The sequence below is a fragment of the Sycon ciliatum genome, chromosome 7, assembly GCF_964019385.1.
Source record: "Sycon ciliatum chromosome 7, ocSycCili1.1, whole genome shotgun sequence".
NCBI classification, from domain to species: Eukaryota; Metazoa; Porifera; class Calcarea; order Leucosolenida; family Sycettidae; genus Sycon; species Sycon ciliatum.
The window spans coordinates 4,691,368-4,706,055 of NC_088649.1; the positions used below are offsets into that span (position 1 = coordinate 4,691,368).

At 47.0% G+C, this 14,688-nt stretch overlaps 2 protein-coding genes across 2 annotated transcripts in view; one reads left to right on the forward strand and one right to left on the reverse strand.

Annotated features, from left to right (window-relative positions):
* Positions 1 to 3,879, forward strand: part of LOC135820809 (2-aminoethanethiol dioxygenase-like) — a 14,485-nt gene extending 10,606 nt beyond the window's left edge. Inside the window, exons 7-9 of the mRNA XM_065333855.1 lie at positions 272 to 294; positions 1,049 to 1,097; positions 2,419 to 3,879. Of these exons, the coding sequence (XP_065189927.1) occupies positions 272 to 294; positions 1,049 to 1,097; positions 2,419 to 2,448 (102 nt within the window). The 3' untranslated portion in view covers positions 2,449 to 3,879. The remainder of the gene's footprint in view (positions 1 to 271; positions 295 to 1,048; positions 1,098 to 2,418) is intronic.
* Positions 3,880 to 4,969: 1,090 nt separating this feature from the next.
* Positions 4,970 to 14,621, reverse strand: LOC135820806 (26S proteasome regulatory subunit 4-like). Its single transcript, XM_065333851.1, has 12 exons — positions 14,467 to 14,621; positions 14,253 to 14,318; positions 13,509 to 13,599; positions 11,739 to 11,863; positions 10,823 to 11,008; positions 9,958 to 10,086; positions 9,012 to 9,108; positions 8,495 to 8,583; positions 7,982 to 8,082; positions 6,627 to 6,723; positions 6,144 to 6,353; positions 4,970 to 5,816 (listed from the first exon to the last, which is right to left on the reverse strand). Exons 1-12 carry the CDS (start codon positions 14,467 to 14,469, stop codon positions 5,682 to 5,684), a joined length of 1,329 nt encoding a protein of 442 aa, XP_065189923.1. The 5' UTR covers positions 14,470 to 14,621; the 3' UTR covers positions 4,970 to 5,681.
* Between the last annotated feature and the right edge of the window lie 67 nt (positions 14,622 to 14,688).

Here is a 14,688-nt window from a genome sequence, read left to right on the forward strand (position 1 = left end):
GAAGAGGTCTCCACCGGGGGAAATTTTGAAATTAGGGTGCAAAATCCTGAATTCTGGGCACTTTGGCATTGTGTTAAAAAGAAAGTGGTCCGGCCAAAGCCGTACCGGCCGGACTGGCTGCTACGCCCCTGTGTTGTGGTTGTTGTTTCAAATCTTCATTATTTGTTGTTCTTTTTCCTGCTGCTTCTGCTACTTCTAAATTTAATGAAATGTTGAAAAGTTCTCATGCTTGTCTGGTTCCTGTATATGTTCTGTTTGTCCATCCCTGTAGGCGATGGTGGCTGGTGCAGCAAGGTTAGGGCATTGTCTGTGTTCAGGTTTTTACCTGCCATAATCAAGCTGTTTTACAGAAGGTCCCTGGTTCTAGTCCTGGTGGTGACAGTGAATTGTTTTCTTTAGACTTTCCCGTTTGAATCTTTCTCTCACTAATACAATAAATTTCACGGTTCGCGTGAGACTCGGCTGCAAGCCGAGTTTTCCGCATCCGTCGTGGGAACGCCATCACCCTCTAGGATCAAAGGCGCAGATGCAGCGCCTAAACGGTGGGAGGTGAGTAGATCAGACCCACCACCAAGTGGTCAAAGACCGAAATCCCATTAGCTGCATCCATGTTACCCTCGTGCCAGGCCACGAGTTCCCAATTAACAGTGGGTCGCAGCACGGCTGGAAAAATTCCTTCCGCTCAAACCAGTGAATATTTTACAGAAATCCTCTTGTTTACCGAAAGTAATGTCTTTTGGGTGAACCACCACAACTCAATGTTCCTGATGATGGTTGTAAGACCGAAACGTCGAGGGATAAATATGTTTGAAGTTCAGAGTGAATAGCAATGCGAATGTGACTGGTGGCGGTTTGCCCAATCACATTTGTCTCAGATATGAGTATGAAGGTACAGGAAGTGTCCAAACTTTTTTTATTGTTTTTTTTTCTTTACGTATGCACATTCGGGCTCTCCGCCTTCTCCATGAAATAAAAAGACAGCCCACAGCATTAATTTAAAGGAAATGTTCTAACGTATTCTGCGTGTTGTTTGCATGTGCTGTTTCAGGACTCTGGAAGTAATCCCACCGCCTAGAGATTTCTGGACACAACCGATGGTAAGAGACATTCTCTGGCTGCCCTCTCCTCTTCTAAGTCGTCTCCTTGTGAGAAGGCACCATTGCCTGTTTACTGTAAAGCGTGAAATTTTCGCAGCATTTTTTTAGTTCGCATTTTCAGAATCCGGACAGGTTTGTGAGGTTTTAATTTTGCGATTGCAGAATGGCATTCTTGCTAAACCTTTCATGGATCTCCTTTTCGCACTGTCTAAATTTCGCGATTTCCACGCGGTCGCGAATTTCGCAGAAATTCGACCATGGCAATTTATTTCACGGTTTACAGTAGTTGAACGACAACACTGTATAAATAAAAGCACAACAACCACAACAACAACAACAACCACAACAACAACAACAACCACAACAACAACAACCACAACAACAACAACAACAACCACAACAACAACCACAACAACAACAACAACAACAACAACAACAACAACAACAACATGGACTGTGTTGCTGCAGTGACTGTTGTGTGCTCAGTCAGGCCTGGATGCATGGACAAGTTAGCACTGCGCTGCATCAGTAGTGCAGAAGCCTTTGCTGGCGTAGTGTAGGTTTGGGGCTACACCGAACTCTGTACCAGTGTACAGCTACTGTAAAAGCAGACATTTTCGGTGGTGTAATATTTTCGGTATTCTCCAAAATCGACAGTTCGGTGGAGGGAAATTTTCGGTAAACCCGCTTTCCAGGTAAGTGTACTAGTACTATACAAAATGTTTCGGTAAAAATGTCGCACCAAAGTTACCGAAAATAAGACACCACCGAATATTTCTGCTTTTACAGTGTGCAGTGTTTGCAGGTCTGGGACTACACAGCGACCAGCACTAGTTGACCCATGCTATCCGCCTGCTATTGAGCAGTATATTTGAAATATTTTCCATTGATATTGCATTGTTGAAACACGTATGTGGGTCTTGGGGGCAGATAACGTTTTTCAGAAGTGGCTAGGCCGGGGCGGGGTTTTTGAGAGAAGGCTTTCATCTTCTTGGGTACTGACCAACATCTCGACTCCTCCATCTCTCTCTCTCTCTCTCTCTCTCTCTCTCTCTCTCTCTCTCTCTCTCTTTCCTTCTTTCTCTATTGTGTGAATATTCGAGTGCACATCACACTTCTTCACATCACGATTCCCTTTGTGGGAGGCAACTACTTCGAAGTAGACTGGTAAAATGTCTACAAAATTAATGTAGATAGGCGTGCCCCTCCCTCTCCATGATTATTGTGTCTCGTTCTCGGTTTTGCTTCTCCCTCAGGCTCTTGTCCCTCCCTGTTGATGCTGATACTGTTCTTGTTCGTGCTCTTGTTCTCGCCATCTCAGGAATATGAAGGCCTGCCACTTGCACCATGAGTTTGATACATGTCGGAACCACCGCCCTTCTCGCCTCCAATCAGCATCAGCAGCTATGGCGGCGGCCGCATCGCGCTTGTCTTCGCTCTACTGGCCATTATTTATTGTGCGTTGTACGCATAGCCTGCCGTCGGTGGTGGTGGTGGTGGCTGGGTCAGTGAGCTTGGTCCTGGGGTACTAATATCCTTAGTGAGCTTGGTCCTGGGGTATTAGTACCCGTCAACACAGCATCGGTGATGGCAATGCTCTGCTGCCCATCATTTATTACGCACTTTAGGTGTAGGCCACCGTCGGTGGTGGCTGGGTCAGTGAGCTTCGTCCTCCTAGTGATAGTAGCCGTCAACCCGGCATCCGTGATGGCAATGCTCTTGTCTAAACTTCACGCCATCGCGCTCTGGCCCGGCGGCCACAGCAGCGGCCAGTACGGGGAACTGCAGTTCTCAGGCGGAGTCCGAGAGCAGCTCCAGGTGCAGCGTCGCCAGTGCTCAGACTTGTAGTGAAGACCAGCACTCAGCAGCAGCAACAGAAACACCACCAGCACAAGCAGCAATACCACCAGCAGCAGCACAAGCAGCAACACCAGCACCAGCGGGAGGAGGAGCAGCAGCAACACCACCACCGCCGCCGCCACCATCAGCAACAGTGCCACCACCAGCACCAGCACTAACAGCAACACCTCCACCATCGCCACCATCAACGGCAGCAGCAGTGCCATCACAGTCCCATGTTGACGAACGTAGCCTAGTGAGGAGTTTGGATTGTTTGGAGCTTCCTCACCGGCAGCGTGACATCAGCAACACCCAAGCATGCAACCCCCGGAGTTTAATCAGTTCTTGTGGCCGAGTAACCCACAAACGCGTGTGTGTGCGTGTGTGTGGCATGAAGACTATGTTGTGCTTGAACAAACAAGGCTGCTCTTACCAGTAACACGAATTGTACTGGCCTGTTGCCGTTCATCTCTGCTGCTGCTCACGTTCCACTACGTCGGGAATGTCGTGTGTCTGTGCACTAGCCTGTGGTGGAGTTGTGTCAACCTCTGCATCTGTAAAGCATGTTTCTAGGGAAACAGCGCTGCATCAATGCCTGGACACATTTGCTCCGGTGTCTGTTGTGCAGATAGCCTGGCCTGATACGCAGGCATGCATGCGTGTGTGTGTGTGTGTGTGTGTGTGTGTGTGTATCCGTTACCCGTGTTTAAATTAATAGCTAGTTGCCAAAAAGCCGGGCATCGGAAACATAGTGACACCATTACATGTCATAATTATATTATCATGTTTGTTTTAGAGCCCTGTTTCGCTGAAGTTTCTTCAAGAAACTATAATTCTTTTGTGAATTTTGGCATGATCGTAAGTTTGAAGTGGTTACTTGCAGAGCATCATCAATCACTATCATTCTGAAGAAGACAATCGTTATATTTATCAGTATCTATCAGTCTAGTCTTGCTCCCGTTGTGTGGTCCGGCTGTCTACCGTTGCATTGCCTGTGAGTCAGCCTGTGTGAGTGTGTTTGTGCGTGTGTGCGAGTTGGTACCGAGACAAACTAGAACGTCAAGCAAAATTCAATGACTCGATGTGGCCCGCGCGCAGGAATTGGGGAGCAGTAACTAAGTAGAATACTTTTATAATCTGCTCCCTGATGGGAATGACACCATGTAGCTAGCAAGAGTATACATAAACTGTCCCCGGGGAAAATTGTGATTCCGCGGCCGCGTTTTTTTCCGCGTTTTTTGCGATTTTTTAAAAGACCGCGTTTTCCGCGATTTCCCCCCGTTTTTTGAACTTTTTTGTTGCACTACACGTACACACAGTGCACTTTTCGGTCAGCAACGTCTCATCGTGGCGGCTTTTTACTCAAATAATGGGTGCTTTATACTGTAAGACATGTTATTATAACGAGTCGCAAATTTAACGATTGTCCAAAATTCATAGGTTAACGAGAAGATATGTTAACGATCTTGCAGTATTCTGCCATATCCACACACAGCATATATGAAGCAGTACGGCCTCAACGGATCTTATTATAACGAAGAAATGTCATCCGTTAAAACGTTAGATTTGCTTCCTCGTTATATATACATGTCTTACAGTACACCAGAGACTTGTAACTGATTGATTTCACTACATACTCACTGAAAATTGCCGCATTCACCGCATATTTACCGCAAATTCACCGCAAATTAAGCCATATTATGCCGCGTTTTTCCCCGCGTTTTTTGCGATTTTTTTCCGCAATTTTCCCCGGGGACAGCATAAAGTAACCAGAGTGTGCAGCTTCGGGAGAATCATCCCGGGCCTTTTGTTTATGCGACACAGTAACTCCTTTCCTGCACCTCGTACTGTCATTTTACCGTACACAGCCAAGGCCGTATTAAATTATTATGTTTTGGGTGCTATTGCTTGTACAGTACAGGAAAAGGCCGTGGTTTGTATCACAGTTAGACTTGACTGCTGCAGTCCCTCACTTAGTCTTTGGCATGCGTGCAGTTTCGAACTCTCACTTCAAACCAGGAGCTCTTACTCTCTTCGGTACAGTGATCTCTATTCAAACCAGACTAAAATAAAACTACACGCAAACACGATCATACATGTACAAGTAACAAAAAAGCAAGACAAAAAATACGACTATTATTCGCAGCAGCTGCTATACAGCCATGGCTACGGTGAATGGGTTTGGACCAAGCCAAGCCACAACAACAACAAAAAAACCAACAGGGGAGAAAGCGGAAAAAGGGAGACACGGCACGCGCTACGGTATGTACAAGGAATAAAATATTGAGCGTGTTAAGTCTCGCCTGGTGTCGCGTCCAAGACGCGTATTCCGTACGGTTTTCAAAGGACTGAGCCGAAGGGAAATCCCCCTGGCAACACAAGTCGGGAGATTCATGATTTGGTAAAATACAGCAGAAAAACAATAAGCAAAAAATGTTCAATGTGGGATCATGGCACACTATACATACACATCTATACACAAAGGCATTCTTCTGCAGGTTTGAGCACCTGGTGAGCAGCTCAGATGGCAGCATTCCGCATTCCAACCTTGGATTAGGAGCAGTTGTCGAATGTATGGCCTACGGCCACACATCAAAAGGAGAGAGAGAGAGAGAGAGAGAGAGAGAGAGAGAGAGAGAGAGAGAGAGAGAGACAGAGAGAAAGAGAGAGAGAGAAAGAGAGAGAGAGAAAGAGAGAGAGAGAGAGAGAGAGAGAGAGAGTACAGAAGAAAGGGCTGCTGCCGCACTATAAGTACATGCCTTCGGGTGCGCCCTCCTTCTTGCGATAGAGCACGTTCTCCTTGGCCTTCTGAAAGTCGTCGTTTGTAACACGCATACGTCGCTCGCGCAGTGCCAGCAAACCAGCTTCGGTGCACACAGCCTGAACGGAGTGGAAACAAGACAGAGATGGCAACAATGACAACAGTAGCATATACCAACAGCAAGTGAAAACAATTCTCAGTCCTTCCAGTGCACAGTTGCAACAGCGGTCAAGTGCAATCAATTCTCAGTCCTTCCAGTGCACTCAGTTGCAACAGGGATCACCCTCTATAAACCAGCATAACTTTCAGTTACCAAAATGTCGTTTTCATGCACATTGCAGTAGTAAATCAGATTCGTTAATCCAGCACCCTCTCTCTAGTCCAGCAGAGTTTCCGTAGCACAAATGCTGTGCTGGATTCTCAAGATCAAATCGCTGTGCATGTACCTTGATATCGGCGCCGGAGAGGTCATCCTTCGCCATGATGTACTCTTCCAGGTTGACGTCGTCACTGAGCATCATGCGGCCAGTGTGGATGGTGAAGATGCGACGGCGGGTCCGCTCGTCCGGCAAGGGGAACTCGATCTTTCGGTCTATTCTCCCCGGTCGGATCAGGGCAGGGTCTAGCGACTCAATGCTGTTCGTTGCCATGATCACCTGTGAATAGAGAGGAGAAAGGAGAGCAGAGCAGAAAGTCAGAGAGAGAGAGAGTGAGAGGAGAGAGAGAGAGAGAGAGAGAGAGTGTATGTGTGTGTGTGTGAGTGAGAGAGAGAGAAAGAAAGCAAGTTTCACTTTTGCCAGGCCACCACCATAGGAGAAGCAGTGCCTGGGGGAGGTGAGACGGGGCACTGAGTGACAGTAATGTTCTGAATACAAGTAATTATAGTCGTTCCAACAGCCCAGTGTGGTGTCCCATGTGCTGCTGCGTACCTTGACATCGCCTCTGGAGTCGAAACCGTCCAGTTGATTGAGCAGCTCCAACATAGTCCGCTGAATCTCACGCGTACCACTGGATGACGACTGATATCTGCACATGGCCAGGACACACACACGCAAGACGAAGCACACTCAAGACTTGGCCACAAACACGACGGCAGTTCTGTCACCGTCCTAGGTGAAAATGTGACGGCAGTTGTACACTCTTGGGGGGTGATGAGTACACTCATACCTGGTATATCCGGACCCCGAAGTTACTGGCATTTCAGTCTACCGGTACCATTTGGGTGAGTTTTAGTGGAAATATTACTACTCCTTCGTCACGCTCGGTGGAAATAGTGACGTCATATGCCATATCTATGGCCGTTCCCCATCAAAATGTACTCGTATGTGACTTGAGAGGTAGTAACGCACATATAGGCGCATGTGCCTGTATTAGGATATAAGCGCACTCTCACTTATAAGCGCATGCTCTTATAGGCGAAGCACTACCAAAATTCTCAATTTGACAAAATCACGGATAAAAGCCTGCAAACAGTATACAGGAACCATGAAACTGACACTACAAGACCTAGTCAAACACAAAGACTCTTGGCAAATGAACTGTGACCGCGCATGTGCGCTTAGGTGAAAAATAATTCATTTTTGAAAATTGGATTCATAGCAAAAATTCACTTATAAGCACATGTGCTCATATGTGCGTTATTACGGTATGGACATTTGTCACATTTCACAAAGTTACGCGCAGTGCCCGGTCCCGGACCGCCCAGAGAAACGAGGTATGAGTGTACACTCTTGGAACTACAGTCAGACCTCGCTTATCCGGTCCTTTTTTATTCGGATCCCTCGCCAGCCGGAAGAAAATGGTTGGTTACCGATTTACGGCATACCTTAAAAGCCCCTGTATACGCCCACTCGAAATTACGCCCACCCTCCGTGTACACGCCCAGTCAGGGGAAGTCAACACTTTTGTTTCAAACTAGCACCCATGCCCATGTATACTCCCAGGTATACCGGAAACACCAGTACATGTACAGGTACTGATACCCAATACTTACTGCTATCCCTATTCCAAGTATACGCCCGGTTCCAAAATAATGCCCGTGCCCTTGTATACGCCCAGGAAATCGAGGCTGCTATTCTATACCCCCGGGGCCCATACACGGGCTTTTACGGTATGCCATGCATACATACAGTATGTGTGTTCGATTATCTGGTTCCCTCGCCTATCCAGATATTTTTGTGGGAAACGGTTGTGTGCGGTTAAGCGGGATCTGACTGTATCCACAAACTCTTCATGTTCAACATACTGGATGGAGAAATACCAGGTGTACAACCATCCGACTTACCTTTTCTTTCCTACAGCGTCGATTTCGTCGATGAAGACAATTGACGGTGCGTGTTCATCTGCAACACGGAAGAGTTCTCGTACCAACTTAGGACCATCTCCCTGCACAGCACATTTAAATGTAGTCGGGAAAAATGAATAGACTCCGTCAAGAAACAGTCGCACAGGACAGAATGACACAAGATGCCTGGCCTGAAGGCACCAACAAAACATATGTGTGTGTGTGTGTGTGTGTGAGTGTGTGTGTGCGTGTGCGGTAGGGATTCACTGGCCAGAAAAGCCATTTCATAGCTGTGTGGTGTAGACCAGGCTGAATAGTGGCGGTCAATTCTTCAGGCTTGCAAGCTGTTGACTGGTGCAATCCCAGGACAAGTTGCTATGGCTTCTGCTGTAGCATCGCTATCATCGCCTCCGGTGATGGGCGTCAAAAGGTCGAAAAAGTGTGTGCGCGTGTGTCAAACGAAAGCCTGACCACGAGTCTAATATCAGAGAAGTGGCATGCCAACAAACTCACCAAGTATTTCTGGATAAGCTCCGAGCCGACAACACGCAGGAAAGTAGCGGACGTCTGATTTGCAACAGCCTTGGCAAGCAGTGTCTTTCCTACACACACACACACGTGCAGCATGGAGAGACGCACCAATGTCAGAACAACATCATGAAGTGATGACTTCACACATGTCTGACAATGCATGCCAACGAAAGTTCTGGGTACATACAAACGTCACACATAGAAGCCGTATAGTTCATCCTAACCAGTTGTCTAAGGTCCTCAGGCTGCGTATAGTGCTCTATGTCCAGTGGACAGAGCCAGTATTACAATGATCGCACAGCAATGAAGCAAACAAATCTCTTTCCGCCGTTACTCGGAGTTTCGTATGGAACACTAGACCAGACAGCATCCGAGTAGCGGCGGAAAAAGATTAGTTTGCTTCATTGCTGTGTGATCATTGTAGTTCATCCTAGCCAATAGACTCCACAACACCGGTAGGCACCCGCTGTACAGACCGACGGGCGCAGAAGAGACTCACCAGTTCCTGGGGGTCCGTACAGAATGACACCCTTCGGTGGCTTGATGCCCATGTCCTCGTAGTATTCAGGGTGAGTTAGCGGCAGCTCAACAGATTCCTGAACACACACATGTGCACACATGTGCACACATACACACACACACACACACACACACACACACACACACACACACGTGCAAATGAGCACACAAACACTCATACACATACAGTAGCAAAAAGATGACAAAAATTAGAGCAGTGCTTTTCAGACCGCTGTCCAGACACCTCCATAGAGACGGCTGCGCAAAGCCAGCTGATCAATCAAAAGACAATGCTGTTAAGAATGGGGCAAGCTGCAGTTTCAAGCCCTATTATACTTCGAAACGAGAATTCGGGGTACAAACCGCACAGGCGATTTCGGCCCAATCTCCCACGTGGAAAGTACTGTTCTAACTTCTGCAATACATATACGTTACACTCGAAGCCTGATGTATACAAGTACCGTAAAGTAACGCCAGAGCGCCCCACCTTCTCGTCCTTTCGTGGTCGTATTGTGGAGGTGATTTCCCACCCGTAGGTCATACAACACGAACCTTGTACACACGTCGCACGCTGTGCACTCAATCCGTACTCAATTTGCCTGCAAGCGAACATGAGTTCCACACAAAAACCTGCCAAGTGTGACCTTAGTATAGTACGGTTCTCACGCCGTACAAACTTCGTTGCACTCTGCCATACGAATTTCCTTTCCCTGGCTGTAAAATCAAGGTGGGGCGCTCTCGCGAGACGGGGCGCTCTGGCGGTACTTTACGGTACATGTATCTACATGTACTGGTTTTCATCTGCTTGGTGATGGGAGCAGACAGACGAACGGGGAGCAAGAAAAAGGAGCAGACGAACAAGGAGTAGACAAACGAGGAGCAAGCAAACAAGGAGGAGAGAAATGTGGTAGACTCTAGCAACTAACCTTGATTTCCTGGATCTGCTGATCGAGACCACCGACATCAGCGTACGACTCAGTCGGTGCTTTCTCCAGCTTCATCACGCGCACCATAGGATCAGTCTCCTCGTTCAGAACACCGACCACAGCATGAACCTGTGCAAAGGCGACCGTGTGTGTGTGTGTGTGTGTGTGTGTGTGTGTGTAGCAACACAGAACACTCTTCAATGACAGCAATGACAAAGAATTAAGTTTAAAGGCGTGAGTGTGCATACATGCAAGCCAGACGGACCAGCTGATAAACTGGCATTTGGGGCAAGCAACTACTTGGGGTTGAGCCGGAGTGCGTAATTACGCCTGCGAGCTACCCTCTACCTGCACTGCACGCTGATCTGCTGGGCTAACACCCAAGTGTGTTTGACAGACAAAGTAGGGACACAATAGACTGTCCTTCACCACAAGCATACAACTGACAATGCAAACACTGATATGAGGATACTAGGAAAACAGGAGAGAGAGAGAGTGAGAGAGAGAGAGAGAGAAAGTCAGGGGGGGGGGGGGGGGGAGTGAAGAGTGTGAGAGAGAGCAAATGTGGTCAACACACACACACACACACACACACACACACACACACACACACACACACACACACACACACACACACACACACACACACTACTACTACTACTACTACTACTACTACTACTACTACTACTACTGACAGCTGCCAGAAATGGCCACGCCGCTCCCTAAAGGGAGGTACTGTCAGAGAGGTTAGGGGAGAGGTTACACACACACACACACACACACACACACACACACACACACGCGTATAGACACACACAACCAGTCACCGACTAGTATCTCCAGAACATGCCCGGGTTACACGTACCTTATGGTTCATCAGGATAGTACAGCCCGGCTCTAGCTGGTCCTTGTCTACGAATGACAGTATACTGACGTAGTACTCAGAGCCCATGGAGGAACTGACAATCGCATGGTTATCGTCAATGATCTCCTCTAAGGTTCCTACTGGCATGGGTGAGCCACGGAGCTGATCCAGCTTGGAGCGCTCCTCCTACACAGCAGTACAACCACAACAAACGCACATGAAGAAAAACAGCAACAACATCTACACACACATCATGCCAACAAGAATAACAGGATACTCCGATTTTCATGCACTAAGCGATCGCCAGAAAACAGTAATGAGAAAAATCTGGATACTGTTTTATATACCCACAAAGCAAATGTGTAAATAACAGCAGTAGTGAAACATCATGTCCATAGCTGAAACGCTGATAGCGTAAACAATAAACGAGACAAAGAAACTAATGCTGAGATTGCACCATTACAGCTTGCAAGGCTGGGGAATTGACCACCACTACTTTAGCCCTGTATTGCACCATGCCATTGATCGAAGCGTCTTCACTGGGCAGTGGATCACTATTCTAGATCACATTTTTTCTCTCTTTCTTTGACACACGCTACACACATATGCGCCTCACAGACGCACCACACAAACATGCATGCATGCAAACACACACACACACACACACACAGAAAGAGTGATAAGTTGGCGTTTCGTTTTACAGTCTACACTCAAATATCCTGCAACAAAATGACTGCAACAATACCAGGTTTAGAGATCGAAGCAAGAAAAGGGTGGGCGTTGATCGTAATCACATCTCAACATACGCGTGCATGCGTGCGCACACACGCACGCGAACATGATTCATGGCCTACAGTAATGTCCAGTGTGCATCAACAGACCAACACATACACGCGGACATGAGCAAACAACGCACCTCGATTTTCTCATCCTGAGGCCGTTCATGTTCCTGGTTACGGATGAGCTCTTCTTCCATTAGTAAGTAATCCTTGATACGCTCCATCTTCAATAAGCGTAGCCGGCATTTGGCATGAGGCGTAACTGAACATCGGGAGCACACACATACACACACACACACACACACACACACACACACACACACACACACACACACACAAACACACACACACACACACAGGAGAGAGAGGAAATGAAGCGAAACAGTTCAATAACGTACCTCCAAGGGACGTAAAGATCTGCACTGCGTAGCCGAGGTAGAGTTGTTAGCCCACTGTCTGACTGTATATGATCTGTACACTTGGTGGAGTCAAAACAACATTTTCTCCTTCCTTTTTTCATGAATGTTATATCGGGTGAACTTCATACTGAACTGGTTGTGTACATGTACAGTCGTCCCTCTCTAATCCGGCACCTTTTGCAACGACATTTTCTGCTGGATAAACAAGGGTGCTGGATTATCAAATCCTGCTCTCCAACCCGGCCCACCTGTTAACATACATGTTTGTGTCGTACGTCAAAACGTAGGGATTTTCTGTGTCAATCCAAGTACTTTGTGTAATACATGTCTTTAAAATACACTTGGGAATATCCTATGCACTGGAATAGGATATTCCCAGGTGTATGTTACATATGTTGTGTATGTTGCAATGCTCCCTGACCGTATGCGATGTACAACTGCTGGATTAGAAAATCGATTTATGTACAGTTTGAGTGATTTGTTGCAGAAAATCGCTGCTGGAGGCGGAATTCAAGTGCCGGATTAAAGCGTAGAAAATGAACTGAAAAAATCCGTTTTGCCAGAAAGTGTGCTGGTTTGCAAGGGTGCTGGATAAACAAGTGCCGGATTAGAGAGGGACGACTGTAGTACCCGTGAAACAATGAGCTGCAAACATTTCCACAGAACTAAATCTAGATCAGTGACTAACACGCACAATGAGTACCATGACTGTACACCACGCATACGCCCGTTGTAAGAGAAGCACGCAAATCCGCACATGCACTGGATGTGCACCCACAGATTTTCTCTTGTAGCAACGATAGCGAACACGATCTGAATGAGACAGATCAAGACTCGCGCCAGATAACTGTCCAATCCACACAACTGGCGAAGTCATGTGAATCGACCACCAATGCACACCTGGTCTACACCACACGGAGTACATGGGTATAAAACGGCCAAGACAGTTACCTGTGCACGCCCTACACAAGGGGGTAGGGATATCAGGACGGGCAGAAGCAGGTTTTGATCAGTCCGGCCAAACCCTATCCTTTCATACTTTTACTTTGTGTATGATGATGTAGCGCATACACACACAACCTCCTCAGCAGTAAACATGCGCTGACGGTGGCCAACAAGTTTAGTTGGTGCGGTGATGACGTGACCAACCGGACCGGTTCCGGCAGGCCTGCATATCATACGTCAATGGTACATCAGAATCTGGTAACAATGGGGCTAGCACAAACACATACACCTGTACGGACTCGCATGAGCTGATTGTTTAGTAACTGGTGGTGTTAGTGGGCACTACAGTGGACATTATAGTGTAGTGTAGCATTCCCTCACTAGTGGGACAATTGTTAGTAGGCTAGGGCCTGTTTTGCACTTCCCACTCTAAATAGAGAATACAAACAAAACTTGTAGTTTCTTGTCCTTTTTCTTTTCTATACAATCATACACATGTGGACAACAACCTTCCTGCAGACCCATACATTGCCATCTACATACCTGGGGGTAGTTTATTGGCCGTGTCTGGTCCCTTGGACTTCTTCTTTCTCTTGCCAACACGAGTGGGTACTGGGGGTTCATACTTACGCTTCTGCTTGGCAAAACGCACATATGCACGTGGACATACGGGACACACACATGCGCACGTGGGCACACACACGCACACACACACACGCATGCACACACACACACGCGCACACACACACAATAGACACAACGAGAGAAACAGCAATACAGATTAGACAAGATACATGGCAGTGCAGATACTCATGAGTATACACTGCCCGGGTCTCAATCTGGTTAGTGCTTGAAAATGTTTCAGTGGGGTTACCGGTATTTCCCCTTGTATTGGACCTGCCCAACATCAAAGACGGCATGCAGCTGAAGCCAATGAAAAGTTGTGGATATGATGCAAAAATATCTTATCCCCTTTTCACACAAGTGACATGCCAGTTTACTTTTGCTGACTTCAAGGATATCCGGATAGTCTTATCTAATGCTGTTGAATTTGAAACAGTATACGAATCTTGAATACAATTTTTAAGGGAGAATGGGGTCAATGCCTAGTACACCGTGCTACGATCAGAGGCCAACACAACGTGATCAACTATTCTCTACGTAAAATGGCTACAGATCATGGCAATTCAGAAACCGCTGATTGAGAAGCGTTGCGTGAACTCCTTTCCTCTTTCAAAAAAACTCATCATCAGTAGCAGGAAGCAAACAGCAGGATGTAATACTCACTTTATCATCTTTCTTTCCACCGCCATCGCCTCCTGGCGGGCCACCCAGCCCGCTCTGAGAACCTCCCTGCGAAAAATCAAGACCAAGATGGCAAGAAGAGGAAAGGTCTATTGTCTAAAAAAATAATTCAATGAAAAGCAACATTTATCAAGAGGAAATTTCAAACAGAACTGAACGCCATGCAAGCTCGACAAAACTGAACGGAACGGCATACCATGTGAGCTCTCCTCGCTTTTAGTTATAGAAATACCAGTTCAGACAAGTAATCTAATCCGCGTCAGAATCTTCGCTCGAATAACTTTTCAACTTTGCACCAGTAAAAAGTCTTTGCTTGTTTCAGTTCTTTGAAGGTGAAGGTTCTCGATCCTCAGTGTGCCTGCTATTTTTTTCAAAAGTGATCAGCGATTTTATGAAGCGTTTGCGCTGGACGACGAGC

Bases quoted from the DNA above. Each gene is read 5' to 3' on its own strand.
- LOC135820806 (XM_065333851.1), bottom strand. The intron at 8,083-8,494 runs GTGAGTTTGTTG...TGTGCTGTGCAG, and splicing joins AGCTTATCCAGAAATACTTG to GGAGATGGTCCTAAGTTGGT. The intron at 6,724-7,981 runs GTAAGTCGGATG...GGCCATGTGCAG, and splicing joins GACGCTGTAGGAAAGAAAAG to ATATCAGTCGTCATCCAGTG.